The 26,296-nt window shown below is 27.6% G+C and overlaps 1 protein-coding gene across 3 annotated transcripts in view; it reads right to left on the bottom strand.

The window, feature by feature from the left end:
* The window catches only part of LOC127279269 (protein trachealess), a 219,988-nt gene that overhangs the window by 121,483 nt on the left and 72,209 nt on the right, over positions 1-26,296 (bottom strand). For all 3 annotated transcript variants that reach the window (XM_051301524.1, XM_051301525.1, XM_051301526.1), the window contains exon 3: positions 19,687-19,734. In XM_051301524.1, coding sequence (XP_051157481.1) covers positions 19,687-19,734 — 48 coding nt within the window. The remainder of the gene's footprint in view (positions 1-19,686; positions 19,735-26,296) is intronic.

Below are 26,296 nucleotides of genomic sequence, written 5' to 3'. Positions count from 1 at the left end.
TGCGCACGAGAGATGGATGAGGCATTCAACGGAATGTATATATACTAGCTATCGAAATTTGTTACAGTATCCAACTTGAGAGTATGCAACAGAAATAGTTGCAGCAGCAAACTAATTTGATCGCACTATAGAGCCCAACAAAAATTGCTACCCTATCCAATACTTAGCATAGCCTAACCAATTATTTCCAATTATTATAATATTGAAAATAAAATTTTTTAATTTTAGGTGATCAGTTTCAGAAGTGACTATTAATTAATCATAGTCATTAATGGTAAATCAAGGGGAAAATAAGAACAAATTGTATATTTTTCATTGTAATTAATACAATTTATTCATTTTGGATATATCAAAAGCATAGGTGTCGTTAAATAAATTTTTTTCTCTTCAGATAAAGTTAACGATTTTTTATTTTTTTTTTTTGGAAATAAAAAATAGTTAAATTAATATTTAAATTCAGCCAACTATGTTTTATAATAATAAACCGTAGAAATTGAATTCACACGTTGGCTGAGTCAAAAGAAACATTTATTTGAATTAAATAAAAAAATTTCTTTGAAACAAAGAGAATTTTTTTTTTTGAATCAAAGATAATTTGTTTGAAACAAATTAAATTTTCTTTGTATCAAAGAAAACTTTGTTTTGATTTCTTTGAATCAAAGGAATCTTTTTTTTGGATTTAATGTTGAAAATTTAATTTTTTAATTTATGATCAGTTTTAGAAATTTTGACTATATTAATTAATATCTTAGACATTAATGGTAAATCAAGAGAAAAAATAAGAACAAATAGTTAAAGAACGAATTGTAAATTTTTCATTGTAATTAATACAATTTATTCATTTTATTAATTGTAATTATTATTATTATTAATTTCACTTGTCGTATATACATGTTAATGATTATCGTCTATTTTTAACAAGCTTTTTTAAAAATTTTCTTTCTTCTCTTCTTTATATCCCAAAAAATTCGACATGGTCCACAATATCTGTATTCATTTCTCGAAATTTGACAAGTGGATTACCTTCTATACAACCGCCATCACAATTACAACCAAAAACATTGCATGATCCTTTTCCACAATAATATTTTCCTTCTGGTAGTGGTAGACCATTACCACATACGTGAATAACACATATTTCATCATGACTGGAATTATAAGGGAATGGTGCTTCTTCTATTACATGAGTAGATACAGCTTTTGCACCGAAATTTGAGCAGGCTTCATCATATTTCATTGTAATTTTCAAATTAAATTTATAACAACATTCCGCGTTATTTAAATGAGGAAATAATGAAAGTATTCCAATAAATAAGACGAAGTACAATTTTAACATTTTTTTGTTGATCCTATATGTGTTTTTCAAATCGATTGAATTTAAATACTATCCCAAAGAAATTTTCTTTCAAATAATTCGGTTAAATTTTTTTAAAATAATGTATAATTTTAAAAGCTATCGACGAACATATATAAACATTTGTCAATAAAAAAGTAAGCTGCAACCTTTTATGTTTAGTATTCATTAAAACTTTTATTTCAATTTCATGTTTTAAAAATTTAGATTTAAAAATTTAAATATTATAAAAAAAGAAAAATTTATCAACAATCGTGACTAAAATATGTTCAAATAATGATGAAAATTTTTTACACTTAATAGATATAGTTTATCAATATACGTGTATATGGATATATCAAAAGCATAGGTGTCGTTAAATAAATTTTTTTCTCTTCAGATAAAGTTAACGATTTTTTATTTTTTTTTAAATAAAAAATAGTTAAATTAATATTTAAATTCAGCCAACTATGTTTTATAATAATAAACCGTAGAAATTGAATTCACACGTTGGCTGAGTCAAAAGAAACATTTATTTGAATTAAATAAAAAAATTTCTTTGAAGCAAAGAGAATTTTTTTTTGATAATTTGATTGAAACAAATTAAATTTTCTTTGTATCAAAGAGATTTCTTTTTTGGATTTAATGTTGAAAATTTAATTTTTTAATTTATGATCAGTTTTAGAAATTTTGACTCTATTAATTAATATCTTAGTCATTAATGATAAATCAAGGGAAAAAATAAGAACAAATAGTTAAAGAACAAATTGTATATTTTTCATGGTAATGAACACAATATTTTCACACAATTTCAATACAATATTCATTTTATTAATTATTATTAATTTCTCTTGTCATATATACTCAAATTATTGTCTATATATAACTAGATTTATTAAAATGCAAATTAGTTTAAAAAATAATAATTAAAATTAAATTAAAAATAACCATGAATATTTTTATAATTTTTAAAATCATTGTTTATAAATGAAAGAAATTGTTTTTTTTTTCTTTCTAAATTACGGATTTATCATACATGTTGGACATATTATATACTCTTTATATTTGACATTGTACACATCGTCTCCATTATTTTCTCGAAATTTGATAACTGGATCACCTTCTATACAACCGCCATCACAATTGCAACCAAAAATATTACATGGTCCTTTACCACAATATATTCCTTTTGTTGGTTTGCCATCAGAACATACTTTAATATCACATATTGTATCATTACTTGGTTTAATAATTGATTTTTGAATTAAATAACCAGGTGTTGCATGAATAATATTTCCACCGAAATCTGAGCAGATTTTATTATTTTTTGTTTTAAACTCCAATTCATATTTTGTTGTACAACATTCCGCATTATTCAAATGAGGAAATAATGAAAGTATTCCAATAAATGAAGTAATGAAAAATTTCAACATTTTTGTTGTTGATATATTTCTGTTGTTTATATTTTTTTTTTACTTTTATATTTATAATTAAATTATTTTTTTATAATCGGATTTTCTTACTGTGTAATTTTACAGTATTTACGAACAGCTTTTATATATCTAAATCTCTATAAATTATTTATTTCACGACTCCCTGTAAATCATGTAGACAATTGAGCAAATATTCCATATTTCATATTATTCAAATTTTTTTAACTAAATTTTAACATGTGTTTAAAAATACTTGATAATTATATTGTATTTAACTATGTTTTTTTAAGAGTTGATTTTTTATTACACAAATAACACACGTGGGGGTCTAGACAAGTTCGATGACATTTCATAAAACACAATAAAAAAAATAGCCATGAAAAAATTTTTTTCATAAAAAAAAATTAAAAAAAAAATTTTTCAGATATAATTTTTAACATTTTAAATCACTAAAAGTTGTATAATAAAAATTATAATTTTCTATTGAAAAATGATAATCTAAAATTTCTTTTCTTATTGTGAGAAATTTTTAATATATTCATCGAAATGGAACTTTTGCAAAAAATAAAATTACACACGGAAAAAAAATATTTACCTGAAACAGCGAAATGTTTCATTAGAATAGTGAAAAATTTAACTGAAACAAGTAAAATTTTCTACTATAGTGAAATCTTTCGTTGTTCCAAATAAATTTTTTTCCGTACTCATATTTCAGTATTATACGAGAGTTGACTACTGGCGCAGTACTGGTGCAGTATTGGGTGCCGAGGCTGGGCAGTCTGTACTGAACCAGTACTGGTATTTTCATTGTATCAGTACTGGTGCAGTACCACCCTCCCAGTACTGGAAAACCAGTACTGAGCCGATATTGAGTCAGTACTGGCTCAAATAGTTTTTCTTTTTGATTAATACTAGTTTACAAAAAGTTCTAGAGTGAACCTGATGAATCTTTTTGTTTAAATATTTTGTTTATAAAAATTTTTTCATTTTTGATTTTATTTTTGAAAATTAAAAGGTATTTTATTTTGCTTTTTTGTGGGTAAAATTATTTAAACAAAAAGTTTCCTGAGACTAATTCCAAAACATTTTGCAAGTTTTTTTTTATTGTTTTCAGATATGCAATAAACCAAAAAAAATTTTGAAACGATCAAACTAAAAATAAATAAAATTTTTTATAAAAAAAAATTAATAACACAGGCACACAAAAAGTAAAAAGCTGTTTGGCCAAGACACTACACTAGTCTATTTCCATGTATTTTTTCACGCTGAATCCGAATCCGAAGTCAGAATTATCAGATTGGCTTTTATTTTTGAGATAAACTTAAAAAACTGGTCAGAAAGAAAAATAAAATCAAAAGGTTAAAAAATTTTTGAATGTCACTGCCATAGTGTAATTCCATGTATTTTTTGTCGCTGAATCCGAATCCAAAGTCAGAATTGTTAGATTTGCTCAAATTTTTGAGATAATTGCAAAAAAACGCAAGTAACAAAAAATTCAAAATACTCAAAATCAGTTTTTTGGAATTATCTTCAAAATTTAAGCCAATCTGTCAATTCTGACTTCGAATTCGGATTCAGCGTGAAAAAATACATGAAAATGCACTATCGTAGTGTTTCGTCAAAAAAAATTATCTGTGCCCCTAATTCAGAATTTTTATCAGTTTTTGGCGATTTTAGCTCAAAGAAATTTTTTTTTGCCGAAACACTACGATAGTGAATTTTTATGTATTTTTTCACGCTGAATCCGAATTCGAAGTCAGAATTGACAGATTGGCTCAAATTTTGAAGATAATTCCAAAAAACTGATTTTGAGTATTTTGAGTTTTTTTGCAATTATCTCAAAAATTTGAGCGAATCTAACAATTCTGACTTTAGATTCGGATTCAGCGACAAAAAATACATGGAATTACACTATGGCAGTGACATTCAAAATTTTTTTAACTTTTTGATTTTATTTTTCTTTCTGACCAGTTTTTTGAGTTTATCTCAAAAATAAAAGCCAATCTGATAATTCTGACTTCGGATTCGGATTCAGCGTGAAAAAATACATGGAAATAGACTAGTGTAGTGTCTCGGCCAAACCACATTTTACTTTTTGTGTGCCTGTGTAATTTTTAAAATAAAAATTAATAATTTTTAATATAAAAATTTAAAAAAATTTTCTCGATAACACTTGTTAAAAATTAAAAAACAACTTTTATTTTTTTAAAAAAGTTTTTCAAACATTTATTTTGATGCAAATAATTAAAGTGAACAATAAAATAATTAAATAGCTAATTGTATAATTATATACATTATAATTATTTTATAAACATTTTTATTTTTACTGAACTGTTTTTATATATTATAAAAACTTTCGTTTTATAATAAACATATTTTTATATTTATTTTTTGATTTTTTAAAATAATAATTTGCAATATATATTATACTTAATAAAGAATGAAAATTCTTGGTGTTTTCGATTTTATATATAATAAAATATTAATTAGTTAGTTGACTAATTTAATTAATATTTAATTTGTGTTGGGTTACTAAAAATTTCATACACTTTTTCCTAAGTATACCAAAAAAGTATTACCTGGAGTAAAACTTATCTCTGTTACAGTTAAAGCTTTCTTTTCGTATACAAAGAATTACAAAACTGCCAGCACTCGACCAGTACTGAACCAGTAGTGGTTACCAGTACTGGTGCCAACTCTGGCAGCCAATACTGGTAAAATGTTATCATCCCAAAGTTACGCCAAACTCTGGGGCCAATACTGAGTGCCAGTACTGCGCCAGTATTTGTCAGTACTGCGCCAGTACTGCGCCATTAGTAAATTTTCGATTAGGATTATTTTCTATTTTAAAGTTATGCTACATACTTTAAAAAACAGAAAATAAAAATCAGAAAAATTCAAAAAATCATTCTGAAGAAATTTAAAAAAAAAATAAAGTATCTCGATCTCATATGGCACTAAAAGCCTCGTAAATAGAAGTACAGTTGATTTAATTTCCCGCAGTAGTAATTGGCAAAATGCGCTTCGGAGAACGTGGACATGAACATACAGATACGGCCCTCATATATATATAAAATATAAAACAGCCAAGTTTCACGTTTGATTTATCAACTGGCGTTTTTTTTTTTTTTTTTATTCAATTACCAAAGAATGAGAAAAAGTTTCGAGAACATAAAATTAATTGTAACACGTATTTGAGCTCCTTTGAAATCGACACCATTGATTATTATCACAAGAAGTTGAGATCGGAAATATTTTATTATTATTGTACGTATATTTCTCACAACATACCACGATTTTACCCAGATTTGATGATGAAATTAATCACATTTTCTATCATAATTTCACACTTATTACATAAATTTTAAAAAGTTTTGCCCTCTCACCTTGTTTTAGTATAATAAATATGAAACGATTTCTAAATTTCAAAATTCATCCTTCATTATACATATATAATAATAATATCTAAATTACAATGATACAAGGATATATGTTTTATTTATGTATTATAATATTATTTGTCAATTGTTACATATGCAAAAAAAAATTTTTTGCTTAAATTTTACTGTTAGAACTATTTATCAATCTTTTAAATAATTTTTTAAATATAAATTAATATAAAATTTGTTTTTTGTCTGTTTCAGGAATACAGTCCACAAATGTACGTGTCAAAATGAATCAAGTATTTTTGCAGTAATTGGTAAGTTCTTTGTTTTTCTATATATAATAACGCATATGATATACAAGCAATATTATCATACGTACACAGAATTTTCTCAAAGCTAGTAAAATTAATCACTAGCGGTGGGTCATTTGATATAATTATAAACATCTCAAACAAATTTAATTGAATCAAATAATTTTTTTTTAATATAATTTTTTTTATGTTATTCATAAAAAAATTTACAACTAATTGTCAAATGCCTGATTGGTCGGAATATTATTTTTATTTCTGACTCGTATAAATACATCTCAAAATTTCATTTGACATAAAATTATTTGACATAAATTGCATTTGATATAAAAGTCATTTCATATAAAACTCATTTAACATAAATATTATTTAGCATAAACCGAAAGTGACATAAATCACATTTAGTATAAACCTCAAGTGACATAAAAATCATTTCACATAAATCTCATTTGACATGAAACTCATTTAAAATACATTTCATTTAGCATAAATCGCAATTGACATAAATCTCATTTTACATAAATTTCATTTGACATAAATCTCATTCGTCATAAAAATTACATTATCTGTCTTCGTCTTACATACAGAAAGTTATGTGTGAGACAAGGACATGCAATTAAATTTGTATGACAAATGAGATGTATGTCAAATGAAATTTATGTTAAATGAGATTTATGTCACATGCGGTTTATGCTAAATGAAATGTATTTTAAATGAGATTTATGTCATTCTCGGTTTATGCAAAATGAGATTTATGTCAAATAATAGTTATGTTAAATAAGAGTTATGTTAAATGAGATTTATGTTAAATAAGATTTATGTGAAATGAGATTTATGTCACTTGCGGTTTATGCTAAATGAAATGTATTTTAAATGAGTTTCATGTCAAATGAGATTTATGTCACTTTCGGTTTATACAAAATGAGATTTATTTCAAATAAGAGTTATGTTAAATGAGATTTATGTTAAATAAGATTTATGTGAAATGAGATTTATGTCACTTGCCGTTTATGCTAAATAAAATTTATGTAAATGAAATTAATGACAACTGAGATTTATGTCGATTGCTGTTTATACTAAATGTGATTTAAATCAAATGCAGTTTATGACAATTAAAATTTATATTAAATGAAAATTTTGTCAAATAAGTTTTATGGCTAATGAGAATTATATCAAATTATATTTGTACAAAAAGAGCGATTTATGTCAAATGAATTTTATGTTACATGAGATTTATGCCAAATGAATTTTATGTTAAATGAGATTTATGTCAAATGAATTTTATTTTAAATGAGATTTATGCTAAATGAGTTTTATGTTAAATGCGAGATTTATGTCATATGATTTTATGTAAAACAAGATTTATGTCAAATGAAATTTGGTTAATATTCAGTCTCTTTTTTTTTAAATAAATTCTCTAAAAATGTCGAGAGTGGAAAAAGATTCCCCCCCCCCTCCTCCATTCTACCTCAGGAGGTCAATGACACATACAATAGGTCATCATAACGATCTTGAAATTGTTGTTGCTAACGAGAAATTTGCATTGTGAATTTCGTCAAGTTTATAAGCATGCGTAACAACCGTCTTGATATGTTTTACGAAGTGGGGCACACACAGAGAGTTGATTCTCTCTGTCAGAAAACTGGTCTCATTTATTTCTCCTCTTCCTCTGCGCCTTTTCATCGTCGAAGTCGTCGTCGTCGTCGTAGTCGTCGGCGGTGGCGGCGGCGGTTGCGGAATAAGAACGTGAGCTCAATTTCGATTTGGACTGGACCGGTCCAGTAGACACAAGAGTAAAGACGACACGAACGATTTAGATCGGTTTTCATGCACGAGTATATATACGCGGGGGGCTCTCACGTTCACCCTGGGCAGCGCACGTGACCCAGCTGCTGCTCTCCTCTCGCCAATGGGGAATCCCACGTATCTGTATTTATATATATATATATATATTTAGTGACGTCAAGGTTACCTGCGAGCCAACACGGACCAACACCTCTCTCTATCTAGTCCACTTATTAGGAATTCCACATGGTCAACGTGTATAAATTCGTGGTGTGTGCACACGTGTACCAGATCAATTGTTCCTTAAATTGTTTCCTAAAAAAATGAACCCCCAGAAGCGAGAGATTGAATTATTTCCCTTTTTTTTTAATCCTATGGGTTTCAATTTTTCAAAAATATATAACCGAATTCGCGTCTTTAATCTCAAATTTTCTTCTCGATAAATTTTTTTTACCGATTTGTCATTGAGTCAAATCTATCATTTAAATTTTTACTTAACAGACTTGTCCCATTTAGCCAAATGATGATTTTAATTAAACTTTTTATTGAACTGAATTGACATTTAGCCGAACTTTTGCTTAACCAAATTGTAAGCATTAGTACCATTTAGGTAAATTTGTATTTAACTTAATAGCCATTTAGCTGAACTTCTATTTAACCGCATTATCATTTAGCAAAACATACAATTTAGGTAAATTTTTATTTAACTGAATTGACATTTAATTCGACTCCTGTTGAACTAAGTTATTCCATTTAGCCAAATGAGGATTGTAATTAAATTTTTATTTAACTGAATCGACATTTAATTCGACTCCTGTTGAACTAAGTTATTCCATTTAGCCAAATGAGGAATGTAATTAAATTTATATTTAACTAAATTTTTTTAGCCTAACTTCTGTTTAGCCGAATTATTAGTCAGAAAAACCTACTATTTAGCTAAATTTTTATTTAACTCAATTGCAATTTTGCTGAAATTTTGTTTAACCGAATTATAATTTAGTAAAACTTACTGTTAGGCTAAATTTTTATTGAACTTAGTTGACATTTAGCTGAACTTTCGTTTAACTGAATTGTTATTAAGCAAAATCTACCATTTAGGTAAATTTGTATTTAACCCTTTCAGGGGCAGTGGGACGTATACGTCCCACCTTTTTTGTTGTTGTATTTTTGGTATTTCCGGCATATTTATCTAATAATAATCATATATTTCTTATTTTTAGATTCTAAGGATATAATATAACGAATCTATAATATTGTTTATGAATAATTTATTATTGTTAACTTAATATTATTCCATCAATCTGAAAAATATGCATTTTTTTAATAATTAATTCAGCTATTTGTAAACGCGAAGTGCTACGACTTTGAAAATCTTTACTCGGGGGTTTTTGGGGTCCCTGATTACGAATCTGAGGTCAGTTTTTCAAAATTCAAAATGGCGGATCCAATATGGCGGACGACTTTTTAAAAATATAATGCAATTTGTATGAAACTCGTTACTCGGGGGTTTTCGGGGTTGATGATTACGAATCAGATGTCAGTTTTTTAAAATTCAAAATGGCGGATCCAATATGGCGAATATATTGAATTTAAAAAAAATGTCCGCCATATTGGATTCGCCATTTTGAATTTTTAAAATTTGCAAAATCTGACCTCGGATTTGTATTCAGCGACCCAAAAAACGTATAAATACGTAATGAAACAAAAATTTGTATGCTTAGAATAATGTGCCCCTGAAAGGGTTAACTTAATTGTTATTTAGCCGAACTTCTATATTGAACCGAATTGTCACTTAGCAAAATCTGTTGTTTACATAAATTTTTATTTAACTGAATTGCCATTATGCCGAAATTTTGTTTAACCGAATTATAATTTAGTAAAACATACTGTTTGGGTAAATTTTTATTAAACCCGAATTGACATTTAGCCGAACTTCTATTAAACCAAATTGTCATTTAGCAAAATCTGCTGTTTTCATAAATTTTTATTCAACTGAATTGCTATTTAGCTGAAATTCTGTTTATTCGAATTGTCACATTCAGCTAAACGAGTTTTTAACGAAGGTTTTTATGTAATTGAATTGGAATTTAGCCGAACTTCTATTTAACCGAATTATCATTTAGCAAAACATATTATTTAGGTAAATTTTTATTTAACTGAATTGACATTTAATTCGACTCCTGTTGAACTAAGTTATTCCATTTAGCCAAATGAGGATTGTAATTAAATTTGTATTTAACTGAATTTTTTTAGCCTAACTTCTGTTTAGCCGAATTATTAGTCAGAAAAACCAACTATTTAGCTAAATTTTTATTTAACTCAATTGCAATTTTGCTGAAATTTTGTTTAACCGAATTATAATTTAGTAAAACTTACTGTTAGGCTAAATTTTTATTGAACTTAGTTGACATTTAGCTGAACTTTCGTTTAACTGAATTGTTATTAAGCACAATCTACCATTTAGGTAAATTTGTATTTAACTTAATTGTTATTTAGCCGAACTTCTATATTGAACCGAATTGTCACTTAGCAAAATCTTTTGTTTACATAAATTTTTATTTAACTTAATTGCCATTATGCCGAAATTTTGTTTAACCGAATTATAATTTAGTAAAACATACTGTTTGGGTAAATTTTTATTAAACCCGAATTGACATTTAGCCGAACTTCTATTAAACCAAATTGTCATTTAGCAAAATCTGCTGTTTTCATAAATTTTTATTTAACTGAATTGCTATTTAGCTGAAATTCTGTTTATTCGAATTGTCACATTCAGCTAAACGAGTTTTTAACGAAGGTTTTTATGTAATTGAATTGGAATTTAGCCGAACTTCTATTTAACCGAATTATCATTTAGCAAAACATACAATTTAGGTAAATTTTTATTTAACTGAATTGACATTTAATTCGACTCCTGTTGAACTAAGTTATTCCATTTAGCCAAATGAGGATTGTAATTAAATTTTTATTTAACTGAATTTTTTTAGCCTAACTTCTGTTTAGCCGAATTATTAGTCAGAAAAACCTACTATTTAGCTAAATTTTTATTTAACTCAATTGTAATTTTTCTGAAATTTTGTTTAACCGAATTATAATTTAGTAAAACTTACTGTTAGGCTAAATTTTTATTGAACTTAGTTGACATTTAGCCGAACTTTCGTTTAACTGAATTGTTATTAAGAAAAATCTACCATTTAGGTAAATTTGTATTTAACTTAATTGTTATTTAGCCGAACTTCTATATTGAACCGAATTGTCACTTAGCAAAATCTGTTGTTTACATAAATTTTTATTTAACTGAATTGCCATTATGCCGAAATTCTGTTTAACCGAATTATAATTTAGTAAATAAATACTGTTTGGGTAAATTTTTATTAAACCCGAATTTACATTTAGCCGAACTTCTATTAAACCAAATTGTCATTTAGCAAAATCTGCTGTTTTCATAAATTTTTATTCAACTGAATTGCTATTTAGCTGAAATTCTGTTTATTCGAATTGTCACATTCAGCTAAACGAGTTTTTAACGAAGGTTTTTATGTAATTGAATTGGAATTTAGCCGAACTTCTATTTAACCGAATTATCATTTAGCAAAACATACTATTTAGGTAAATTTTTATTTAACTGAATTGACATTTAATTCGACTCCTGTTGAACTAAGTTATTCCATTTAGCCAAATGAGGATTGTAATTAAATTTTTATTTAACTGAATTTTTTTAGCCTAACTTCTGTTTAGCCGAATTATTAGTCAGAAAAACCTACTATTTAGCTAAATTTTTATTTAACTCAATTGCAATTTTGCTGAAATTTTGTTTAACCGTTTCATAATTTAGTAAAACTTACTGTTAGGCTAAATTTTTATTGAAGTTAGTTGACATTTAGCCGAACTTTCGTTTAACTGAATTGTTATTAAGCAAAATCTACCATTTAGGTAAATTTGTATTTAACTTAATTGTTATTTAGCCGAACTTCTATATTGAACCGAATTGTCACTTAGCAAAATCTATTGTTTACATAAATTTTTATTTAACTGAATTGCCATTATGCCGAAATTTTGTTTAACCGAATTATAATTTAGTAAAACATACTGTTTGGGTAAATTTTTATTAAACCCGAATTGACATTTAGCCGAACTTCTATTAAACCAAATTGTCATTTAGCAAAATCTGCTGTTTTCATAAATTTTTATTTAACTGAATTGCCATTTAGCTGAAATTCTATTAAACCAAATTGTCATTTAGCAAAATCGGCTGTTTACATAAATTTTTATTTAATTGAATTGGAATTTAGCCGAACTTCTATTTAACCGAATTATCATTTAGCAAAACATACTATTTAGCTAAATTTTTATTTAAGTGAATTGCCAAAATTCTGTTTAGGTGGAAAATTCGATCAATTTTTACAATTTAGTGGAACAAAATGAAGCACAAATGCAAATTCAGTCAAAAAGCATTTGGATATAAAATAATATGAGCATATTATTTAATTGAATAAAATTTTGTAAAATTAACATATTCAGTTAAATAAAATTAAGCACAAATACAAATTCAGTGATAGTATTCGGTAACACATAGTGATTCGATAATTCGGTATATAATAAATAAATAACAGATTCAAATACAAATTTGTGTTAAATAAAAATTCGGTTAAATGGATCGCTCTCTTGACCATGTAAATCACATGAAATAATATAATTCTTCGCTTTCGACCTTCTTTTTTATACAAAAAAAAAACTTTACGACGTGATAATTTACAACGGTTGATATTGTATCTGTACATATATTCATTTAAATCCTTTCTTTATTATATTTTGGTCTGAAAGAAGTAGGCAAAAGATTTGTGTCGTGCAGTTTACATCCCGCGGTTTTATTGTCCTGCATTCGCATATATATATATATACAAGTTCATCAAGTTCACCTGTTTCTTTAATCAAGATTTATCGTTTAATTGCCTAGTTTTTTACGTCAAAAAAATTTCAATAAGAAAATTGTTAGTTATTTTTGGCAGAAAATCATCTTCCATAATAAATTAACGAACATAACCTCAAAATTTATGTGAATTTTAACTGTGAACATAGCCGCAAGTCCCCAGGACTGCCGTTGGCTTTGAGGTTATGTCCGACAGACATAAATTGATAACCTCAAATTTTGGCGGGAAATCCCCTCCACCCCTAACCAAGAAACGAACATACCCAATGGGAAACTGCCACGAGTAACCATTGGCGTATTAATTGGCCCAATGATGGGAGCCAATGAAAAAACCATTGGCACCCAATAATGGACCATTATTGGTAAAGTCATGGGCTGTCCACGCCGATGCCAATGATTAGCAACCATCATTGACAAATTATTGGCAACCAATAATTAGCCAATATTAAAAATTTTAATAATAATTTAAAAAATCAATAATTTAAAAATAAAATTTTTATTTTTATTATTTTTTAATAGTTATTATTATTATTATTATTTTATTTTTAATAATTAAATTAAAATAAAAAAATGGTCATCAAAGTATTAGTGAAACCATTTCTTCCAAAAAAGAGTTTGTCTCAAATCCAATTAATAGGAGAGACATCGGGTAGAAAAAAATTTCGACAAGAAAAAAATTTTCGATCACTGCTTATACACCAATCTAATGGCACCTCAACTGCGAGAAACAGTTATGATGTTCGCCCTCCCTGTGGCGTTGAGCGAACTAAAGTCTAGAGCTGAGCCATCACCGCAGCGCGGGAACATTTAAAAAATTTGATTTTTTAGATATTTTATTTTATAATAATTAACGAATTATTAAGTATGACATTATGTTATTAATAATTATTAATGACATTAATTATTTATTAAGTTAATTATTTGTCATATTTAAAATAAAATAAAATATCTAATAAAATCAAATTTTTCAAATGTTCCCGCGCTGGGCTGATGGCTCAGCTCTGGACTTTAGTTCGCTCAACGCCACAGGGAGGGCGAACATCATAACTGTTTCTCGCAGTTGAGGTGCCATTAGATTGGTATATAAGCAGTGATCGAAAATTTTCTTCTTGTCGAAATTTTTTTCTACCCGATGTCTCTCCTATTAATTGGATTTGAGACAAACTCTTTTTTGGAAGAAATGGTTTCACTAATACTTTGATGACCATTTTTTTATTTTAATTTAATTATTAAAAATAAAATAATAATAACTATTAAAAAATAATAAAAATTTTATTTTTAAATTATTGATTTTTTAAATTATTATTAAAATTTTTAATATTGGATAATTATTGGTTGCCAATAATTTGCCAATGATGGTTGCCAATCATTGGCATCGGCGTGGACAGCCCATGACTTTACCAATAATGGTCCATTATTGGGTGCCATTATTGGAATTATATTGGCATCCCTGGCTCCCATTATTGGGCCATTAATACGCCAATGGTATTTTTCCCATTGGGTAACCTCAAAATTTAGATAAAATTTTTAATAATTTTAATATTTGTAAGCCTTTAAAAAATTAACCATAAATATAAGTATAAAAAAAGGAATGTCATCTTATCTTTAGCTCTCTTTGTTACTCTTTCAAATAATTCTGTATCTTTTAAAATGCAACGCGTTGCAGGTGAAATATATATGAGCTCTTTTGTTGTTTTGAACAAGATAACAAAAGTTGCACTAAAGTAAATGCTATTTACGGAAATAACTTTTGAAAAGCTTGTCAAAAAAAAGGGCTGGAAATAAGTATATAGAGACTTTGTACATTTTTAAAATACAAATACTTTGACGTGAAAGAGAGATAGAGAGAGAGAGAGAAAGAGTACAATGCACCGATTATATATACATGGAATGTATTAATATTAATAACAGAATTCAAAAACCTCTCTCAGTGTAATGTTAACCGTTATACTTTGAAAGGTGAGGCTACAGTCATTACACGTCTGTCAGTCTCATTTATCGATGACAAGACATCGTGTCTCTTTCTTTAATTTCTCTGATAAATCGCTACTGCATTGCTAAAGTGGAAAAATTCCTTGTCATCGAGTAAATTCATTTAAATTTATTTTCATTTGTTTTGAATATATAATAACAGACTGAGAATATGTAGATGATATGAAAAGGAAAATGAATAATGCATTTTTTTTTTTTTTTTTCATCTTTTTTTAAGACACTTATGAGAAATTGCCTAAAAACATATAGTTTATACCACCTTGAACGATCATGGAATTATATACAACGTGGTCCATAATTCGTATTATGTCTATTATCATTACCATACACACGATATTAATGAGTCACTGCGACCAAGTAGCAGCCCACTCGCATATTTTAATGATACGATTATTATTATAAAAGGACTGTGGGAACATAGTCTTATATTATAAACACTAAATGGACTAGAATTTAATTCACGCAAAGATTATTGTTAAAAGATTCTTTTATTATAAATTAACTTTTTTTCATACTTGTTTTCTAAGATGAAAACGCATATTATAGAATTTTTTTACTCTTTAAAAAGTCAAAGTTGAAGGATTTAGAATTTTGCGAAAAAAAAAATGTTTTTTTTAGAGTTTCGTGGCTCAGGCCCGAAAGCCTTTTACGCAGTTTTGCTTTGGCGTCCGTCCGTCCGTCGTACACTTGCATATGGTTACTATAGCGACCGTTTCCATAGCAACTGTTTCCGTAGCAACCGTTACCATAGCAACCGTTACCATGGTAGTTAACGTTACCTTAGCAGGCCAAGAAACCGTGCAATGGAGGCGCCATGCGTCTGCTTATCTCATATTTATAATATTAAAATTGTAATGAAAATCAAAAGAAATAAAATGACGCGGATAGAACGAGTAAAATTACTAGGTTGTTTGTAAAGAACATTATAATATTATTATAAATTAAAATTCACCATTTTATACGGAACACACGAGACAGAGTATAAAAAGATATATAAAATGTTTTATTTCTCGAGAATTAGCATATACTTTAACCCAACTCAACGGACGCATCTGTCTCACTCACTCTTTTTTTTAGTATAGTCGCACACTGACCCAGAGGCTGTCGGAGGCCCTCTTTTCTAAATACAAGAGATAATTAAGACATCACTGTGGCACTTAAGTCTATATATCTGATTTACTATTCGTGTCTCACAAACAGCTACTGACTCAAATAATCTTTTAGTATTTCTTTTTTTCTACTATATGTATCTTCTTCACTTTAATCTACTTTCAAAGATTTCTTTCCTGATAGTTTCAACATTTCTTCTGATAACAAAGTGTTTAGTTTTTTTTTTTAATTTTCTATTAATTGGGATACTTTTACTTGTTAGCGAAAAAATAAAAATAAATTGATTTTACATCATTTATCATCAAATCTGCAAATAGCACTACAAAATGGTTGGAAAATATTTCAATCCGTTTAGTACACTCTACTATGCATCTTGTAAATGTTACTACCCTCTTAGTATAATTTACAATACATATTCTAATTTTTCAAACCGTTTAGAAGAATTTACTATGTATATTGTAATTGTTACGACCCTCTTGTAACAATTTACAATACAGATTGTAATTTTCACCATGGGTTTAGTACAATTTACAATACAGATTGCCATTTTTACAATCCGTTTAGTAAATTTTTCAATACAGTTTGTAATCTTAACAATTTATTTAGTATAATTTACAATACATATTGTATTTTTTTCAATACGTTTTGTACAAGTTACAATACAGAATGAAATTCTTACAATGCGTTTAGTAAAATTTACAATAGGGGAGACCGAGGCTGTTTGGCGCAGGGGTTGCTTGGCGCACTTGAGTTTATTCGAAAGTGTTAAGTTACATTAATTTTTCTCTTTATTCTGCTTAAAGTATTTGATGAACTGTAAGTTTGTACAAAATTTCATTAATAATCATTAATTATTGTGGAGTATAGATTAAAATAACTGATTTTGGCACTCCAATGTAATTTTTTAACCTCTTCATTTCTTTGTGATTTCTCTTTAAAAAATTAATTTTAGAAGAGCTCAAATATTAAGTTTTGAGCTCTATACATTTGTTATTAAGAAACAAAAAAAAAATTTTTTCATTTATATTAACAGTTTTTATAAAAAATTAATAAATATTTCAAAAGTACATTCGGGGTTAGGTGGCGCGGTTATCTGAAAATTTCGTTAAATATTAATAAAATGAAGTTGATTATATGAAATTTACATATTAATAAGCACCAATAACAATCCTATTCAAAAAATTTAACCGAATAATGGTTTTTAAATATTTACAGCGTTATTATAAAAAAAAATATATATTTTTTGGTAATTTTACGATTTCATTTAATTTAAATGAAATTTTCTAATTTTTAAATTTAAAATAATTTTATTGTAAAATTACAGTACAAGACTTATTTTGTTAAGTCTTATATTATTTAAACTTTAAATCATATAATTTAATTTTAATTTCAATCCTGCGCCACGCAACCTCGGGCCGGGGTTGCTTGGCGCGCTTTGCATAGGTAGGTAAAAGAAATTTTTAAAAGTAATTTTTAAGAAAATTTAAATAATTTTGAGGTTAGGGGCCATTCATTAATTACGTAAGGACGATTTTGGCTAATTTTGACCCCCCCCCCTACCCCCATGTAAGGATACATAAGATTTTTCAGACCCCCCCTCCCCCTTCTTACGTAAGTTTTTAACAATATTAATGTAATTAAAAAATTAATTACATCAATACAAATGGAAAATACTTGGCAAAATCTTACGTAAGATTAGCTTCTACCCCCCACCCCCCCACGTAAGACCATGTAGAGATTTTATAAACCCCCCCTCCCCCTAAGGACCCTTACGTAATTAATGAATAGCCCCTTATGCTATTTAAAAATTTATTTTATTACGATTTTTATTTATTTTAATTTATTATTTGAAAATTTATTTAAAATAAATTTTCAAATTTAATGAATTATATGTTTTGCGCATAAAAATATTATTAAAAATAGATTTAGTTGATTTATTCAAAAAAAAATTAAAAATCAATTTCAATTTATTTATACTCAAATAGATGTAAATAATGGAATAACAAATTTTATTCCTTTTAATTTTATAGATTATATATCTATGACATACAAATTAGATGATTGCATTTTTATTATTTCAGAGTTCTTTTTAAGATGATATTTTCTTCTTAAAATAAGAGTATCCTCTTAAATTAAGAGGAATAATTTTACATAGAGGACAATCCTCTTAAACCTAGAGGACATCCTTTTGCAACATATACTAGAGGAAAATATGCATTATTGAAATAAGAGCACGGAGAGAAATAGATGGTAAGAACTTATGATCTTAAGATGGTAAAAAGTAGATGTTATCCGGTACTATCATTAAGCTACTCGGTACTATCAAAGATATTACAAAAAGTATGGTTATGTTACCTACTACAATCAAGATGTTACTTTGTACAATCTGGATTGTAACTGATAGAATTTAGATTGCTGTCCGTATATGTAAGATCAAATATGGTACCTGGTACTATCTAGATAGTACCCCGTACCATCTATTTCTTTCCGTGAGGAATCCTCTTGAAACAAGAGGATTTTTTTTTCGGTGCGGTCTCCCCTACAGACTGAAATTTTTACAATCCCATTTTAGTACTATTTACAATTTATATTTTAAATGATATCAATTTTCTTTCTTATTTTTTGCATAAAATTGATCTAAGTCGAATTTGGAGACGCTGCTATTTTTTTTTTTTTTTTTTTTTCATTGGAAATAAAACTACTATGTATAAAGACATTGAATGAAAGTTGCTTCGTAATGTTGGTGAAGTAAAATATTAAGTGAGAAATAAAAGGAGTAAGAAATAGCGAAACTTGCGGGTGAGAATAACATTGTTGATCGTAAAAGGACTTAAGGCAGGCAATCGGAAGTTGGCAAACGGCAGTGGTCGGTTGACCTCGGCGGGTAATAAGAATAAATGTGATTCTATTACGGTTCAATTGTTACGGCGCTAGATGGACCGGTCACTGAGAATGGACCTAGGGTAGATGATCGCGACTGATAGGATCTCTGATCTGCTCTTTGTCGGAACAATTTTATTCTAAGAATTTACTCTCACTCTCTACTTTTTTTTTTTTTGTAAACTTTATAGAAAATCAAAATTCATTTTGAAAACTCCCTTAAAGTTTAAAAAGTTACTTATTGAATTCTTGATAATAAGAATCACTGTAAAACGAGAGATATTAATTTAATACCAATTTTGGGTACTAAATTGCCTTTTGGTTCTATTTTAATACCTAAAATCGGTATTATTTTAATACCTTCTTCTTACAGTGATAATTTAATTTATCAATTGATTAATAGTATATAGAAATTGATATATTATGAACAAGTAAAAACGTGATTTTGAACTATTTTTATTTAAAAAATAATGTTTTTTTTTAAAAATAAATTAATGCAAGAAGCATGCCTAATAATTAAAGTACTCACCGTGCGTTGACTGAAGTGGGATTGCCAACATCATCCATTGAAGGTTTCCTAGAATGAAACCACGAATCACATTCGTTATTGTTCGTTTTCAAGTGCATTAAAGCAGAATGAACATTATACGAATTGTATAAATTACTAGTTTGCCACATTTTATTACAAATTTCAACATCCATATTCAATTTAATCAATCACTGTGTTTATAAAATTATTCCATAACTGGATATTTAAAAAAAAAAAAGATTTTTATCTCACATGTCATGACAAAAATTGCATCCCTTTTTTTTGAATGGATATAATTTTTTTGTTAAAAACAAATTTGGGAGCACGCAGTTTTTTTTTTTAAATGAACATATCCTGTCACAGACGTGAACACGGCAACAACAACTTGAATGTAGTGTAGAATTTTGAGACTAGGGGTTGGTTTTCACCCCCCCTCCCTCTTTCTACTTTCAAAGGTTACAGATTCATCCCCTCTTTGAAAGTTTTTGGTAATGCGCGCGCCCCCTTTTATTTATACCCTCCTTCTGTTTCTGATCTCGAAAACCAAAACATATACACTCTTGCGGTGTGCTGTTGCGGGGGATGTTCTATCTTCATTTGTGCGCGAGGACGGTATCGCGAGCAGGAAACCCTGTCATGAAAATAAAGTGTCGTATCGCGTTTTATATAATGTCGAGAGTATTTTGTATATACCCTTACGCACAAAATACGACATATACCCTAAACCTCTTCCTCTCTCATGCATACAGTAGACTAATAATAATTCGCATCCAGGTCGGGAGATCATCGATTAGAACCAAGAACCGATTATCTTGTATATAAGTAACCCCTCCTCTTATAGGATTCTGTTTCAGATTTATTTGTCTGATTGGTCGTGGTAAAGGAGCAATATATCGATTTATACAAATTTAGAATTTTTATATATTTTAAAGAGACGTTAGAGGAAAAAGAAAACTCTCAAGTTCATAAAAAAAAAAAAGATTATCGGCGATTATATCATATAAATATTATTGGTTCGAATTTTTATTTTAAAAAATTTTATTAGATATATAATTTTTTTGTAGACAAATTTTCATTTTTCAAATTAGTATTTGACAGAATTTATTTTTTAACCAATTTTTACACATAACTTTTAGGTGATTTTTATTCAACAGAATTTTTATATTTGTCCGAAATTGACGAATGGCCAAATAAACAATCGACAGAATGATTTCGGCGCGATTTTTAAAATTCACCAATCACGATTTTCTTGACAATTTCTGATTGGTGAATTTAAAAAATCGCGCCGAAATCATTCTGTCGATTGTTTGTTTGGTCATTTGCAATTTCAGAGAAAAATAAAAATTCGGCGTCTTAAGAATTCGTAAAATATTATATAGATTCTATAGCATATGATTTTGAATCAATAATTTTTATGCCTTTGGCAGAAATGCTGTTGATTCAATAGCATATTTTTCTCAATGTAGTAATTTATCTAACTTTGAGGTTACGTTAATCGATTTTAATCTCAAAATCAGCGGCCTTCTGACCTAGAAATTAACCTACTTTTGAGGTTATGTTAGCCTATTTTAACCTCAAAACCAACGTCCTTTTGACCTATGTCCTTATACTCAGAGAAATGGTATATGAGTAGTTAGTACTCATTTATTTGTTGCAAATATATTTCATTTCATTGAAATAAAAAATTTATTTGAGCCAAAGAAAAATTTATTTCTGACAAATAAAATTTTTATTTACGCCAAATAAATAAGTTAGTAGGCTCTGAGACAAATATACGTTTATTTAACTCAAATATATTTTATTTGGTTCAAATAAATCATTTCTCTGGGTGTAACATTTGACCTTTAGTTATGAGATTATTTTTGCATGTTGAGCCTTACTTATCACCTAATTTTGAGGTTATATTTTCAGTTTTGTTAGTATTTTGGCCCTGAACATTAAGTCATATGTCAAGCGACCGTTAGAGTCTTAGATTTAACATAACCTCAAAATAAGTTCAAAGTTTAGGGTCAAAATACTATGAACAAATCAAAAGAACGATGGGTTTGAGATTAAAATCGGCAAACGTAACCTCAAAATTAGGTCAATTTTAGAGTTGAGAAACCGAACATAACGTCAAAATTCAAGGTAAGATTTTCAGTTCTTATCCACATAGCACCCAAAATTCTCTGAAACTTGACAGAGCCTCACATGGCGAGGTTAGGAAACTTCAGTGGCAAGGTTCATACAAGTTTGTGTTGATGTTTAAATCGATCCACATGAAAAGAATATTTACACGAAACTTTGAGGAAATATTACACTGTAAATATTCACGTGCAATGTTCAGTTAATGTTGTGTCAATATTCACCTATACTTATTATATATTAGTAAATGAAATTTTTATAATTAGGCGAAAATGTAATTTCAATATTGCAACAACATTGCACGTGAATATTTATGTGTAATATTTTCTCAAAGTTTCGTGTGAATATTCTTTTCATGTGGACATTTAAATATCGACACAAACTTGTATGAACCTTGCCACTGAAGTTTCCTAACCTCGCCATATGTGAGGTTCTATCAAGTTTCAGGGAATTTTGTGTGCTTTGTGGGTATATCCCAGAAGTTATAATTAGAAAACATAACCTTAAAATTAGATTAAAATTTAGAACTAAAAGCATTAAAGAATTTTTTAATTAAATATAAAAATTCTTTGAAATAAAAATTTGAGTTTCACGCATACAATAAAAAATAATTGCATATTCTTTGCGCCTTTTGAGAAAAGCCGATTACGTATTTCGCGACGACGATGGACCACTAACAAGTATAGAGAAGAAAAATATATATAACATTTTGTTATACTCGTTTCTGCGTTAACTCGAAGAGTTTCTTTTTTTGGGTTTTGTGGACGATGATACGAATTAAGGGACCGCTGGGACTGTTACTGATTCAAAAAAATGTTGGTCTTCTCATCCCCCCTTCTCTCTCTTTCTCTCTCTCTCTCTCTCTCTCTCTCTCTCTCACTCTACACTGGAAGGAGAAGAGTATCGTGTGCGATACGGAAGAGGAATGCAGAGCGAAGACGCGGTTTAGCACATTTTTTAGATCGCGGGAATGCCGGCGCGAGCTATTGCGATTGTTTCTTATGTTGAATCGTTAGCCTCCACAAGCAGCAAAAGATTCCTTGAACGAGATCTGAATTAATGAATGGATTTCGTTCTAGTTTCTTTCAAAATGTCCTTTTTCTATCCAAAAGGAAGAAAAAACCAAAAAAAAAATGCAATTTCTTTTTTAATAATTTGCAAATTTTATTATCAAAATAAAGTACATTTTTTTCTCAATTTACAACACAGATGGTAATTTTTTTTTTTAATTCGTTTAGTAGAATTTACCATGCATATTGTAATTGTTACAACTCTGTTAGTACAATTTACAATACAGATTGTAATATTTACAATGCGTTTACAACTTACAATACAAATTGTATTTTTTTCAATCCCTTTTTCTTACAATTTTCCATGTATATTGTAATTGTTACAATCTTCTTAGTAAAATTTAAAATACAAATCGATTTTTTTTGTACATTCCTCTTCAATTAAGAGGACATATTAATGAAAACATTCTTCTTAAAATCTTCTCAATAATAATTTTCATCTTGTTTTATTAAACTAAATAATATAATGTCAACAAATACAAATTTTCTTTCTGCTAACTAAATAAAATTTATGCATTTTTTGAAATGAATCCAATTTTTATTTGAATTAACCAAACCTTTTAATTGTTTCAAACAAAAATGCGTCAATTAAACCTTTTGTTTAAGTAAAATAAACATTTTCTCTATGTGTAATAAGTTTATTTACTCTCTAAATCTGAATTAGTCATTTTTGACTAATTCACAGTCATTTTTGACTAATTCACAGTCATTTTTGACTAATTCACAGTCATTTTTGACTAATTCAAATAGGGCGGATTCGTTTACTGTGAATTAGTCAAAAGTTACTAATTCAATCTGTAACTAATCTACCACTAAATGAATTAGTAGTTTCAGTTTCTAGATAGGTATACATAGGTAGATAAAGTAGGTAATGTAGACGTATTTATTTTGAAAATAGACAAAAATTATTGCTTAAAAAATAGGAAACGATTATATTTTGTTTTTATATAGTTTAAATAACGTGAATCAATAAAAAAATCTATTTATTTCATTTTCGAAATTATTCTGCGATAATTACTGGTGGGAGATGTCACTTAGGATTTGAACCTATTACCTTGCCTTCTACCTTAGGAGCTGCGCCTTGACGCGCTCAACCAAAGGAGGTTATGAAAATTCGTTACAAAATGTCTCTTATAAGCAAATTGATATAAACTCATTGTCAAATCGCTAATAAATAAGGTAAAGTCGATTTGTTTTCTATACAAATTTAATTATTATATAAATTTGTAATTAGAGTCTTATAAATGTGCCAATATTGATTTAAATTTGTTAATTAAATTAATTAACATTAACATAACAACAATAGTTTGGAGTGTTTTTTGGCCATCTATACAAACATTTGAAGAACTGAGTTTGAACACATTCAATTTGATCAAAATATCAATATCATCATTATTAATATTATATTACTAAATTAATTATATGTCAATTTTGGTAAACATAACCTACAAAACCTAACTATTATGTCTGGACATAAAGAAAAATAAATATTTTTTTCATAATTACTTAATAGAAAATAATTACTTGTGCATTTGTTGTATAATAAATTAAAAAATTTTCAATTAAGCTATTTTTGCTTATTTTGATGTATGCACATATCATGATTAACAAATTAGAAGAAAATCTCTACAATTCATTTAGTCATTAAAAGTGACTATTTTTTTAGTAGAAAAAGCACTACTAATTAATTCAGTAATGAAAAGTGACTATTTTTTTAGTAGAAAGTGATGAAACAACTAATTCATTAGTAAAATATGGTGTTACTAATTCAATTAGTAAAATTTTGACTAATTCATATTTAGAGAGTAGTTGAAATTTTGTTTTCTATTTTTAAAATCGAGAATTATTGTGACAAAAGAAGGATCCAGTTATTGAGAAAAGTGGACCGTTGACATATGCGCGGATATATATTGGTTATAGCTTTTGCGTGGTACAACGTCCTATACCAAATTGAATGATACCCGTCCTCATTCCACTGCCATTTTTGGAAAACAGCATTTTACTCCATGTAGCTCTTTGCCTTCACGAAAAAGGCACATAATCGCACGCAATACAGCTCATAACGCTCTCGTGTATATAATATGTGTGTATATCTGTGAGTATTACTTCCACCCAGAAGATCGCAACAAACAAAAAACTTCTTGTCAATTAAAATATATCTGTGCGGTATTATTCGCCGGCGCGCAAAGAAGCCAATCGGCCAAGTCCGACTATAGTTTTACGAGGAGCGAAAGAGCCGCCGGTGAGTGATTCCAACATTGAAAAACCAAAACATGAAATTACATTTGAAAGACTCCTTTTTTGCATTCTTTTTACATTAAATTTCCAAGACTGATGGACATCTCGCATTTTTCTTCGCTTTACACGTGTATCATATAAATATTTATTCGATTCGTATGCCCTTTTACCGTTTTACAATTTAACTTAACCGACTCGCACACAATATTTGTCTCATTGACAATGATGTTTTTTTTTTTTTTTTTTTTTTAAATGTTTGATTGTAAAAAAAAGATGATTGTAGAAAAAAAAATATATAGCAGGTGATTGTAACAAAGAAAAAAAAATGATCAAAAATACTGAAATAGACCTGTATTCCAGTTACAATCTTTTTAGTATAGAATTTACAAAAAGAGTTTGTAATTTTCTCAATCCGTTTAGTGCAACTTACAATACAAATTGTAATTTTTTCAATCAATTTTGTAAAATTTACAATGCAAATTGTAATCTTTACAATGTATTTACTAAAATTTACAATACAAATTATAATTTTTTACAATGCGTTTAGTAAAATTTACAATACAGATTGAAATTTATACAATTCGTTTAGTTCTATTTACAATTTATATTTGAATTGATTATATCTACAGTGCAACCTCGATTATCCGAACTAACTTAGACAGGACCGGGTTCGGATAAACGAAAATTTGGATAATAGAAATTTCAAATGTTTTTATATATAATTAAAGTAAAACAATGTCACAGTTAAACTATAATATATACTGAAAAAACATTTATTTGATTCAAATACTTGATTACTTAACTATCATCAAATAATAATTATTTGTTACAAATAAATATTTATATTAAATTAAATAAATATATATATATATACTAGAGGGGCCACGCCCCCCTGCGCGCTAACCCCCCTGTTTTAATCATTTTTTTTAATTTTCCATTGATTTTATTTTTCCAAATGAACCACCTATTTCAAAGAATTATTATTACAAATTCATTGAAATCTGAATAAATATTATTAAAATTAAAATTATTAAATTTTAATTAATAAATTAATTAAATTAATAATAAATAAATAATTAAATAAATTAAAATCGACATTAAGAAATTATTTTTAAAAATAATTTCAATGAAATTGCCTAAAAACCAATAAATTATTAAAAAGTCTTGAAACGAACATA

The sequence above is a fragment of the Leptopilina boulardi genome, unplaced genomic scaffold (assembly GCF_019393585.1).
Source record: "Leptopilina boulardi isolate dan_hultmark-lab unplaced genomic scaffold, ZJU_Lbou_2.1 LbouV2_214, whole genome shotgun sequence".
Classification (NCBI taxonomy): domain Eukaryota; kingdom Metazoa; phylum Arthropoda; class Insecta; order Hymenoptera; family Figitidae; genus Leptopilina; species Leptopilina boulardi.
The sequence above is the reverse complement of the archived record's forward strand: the minus strand, read 5'-3'. Positions and strand labels throughout refer to the sequence as shown.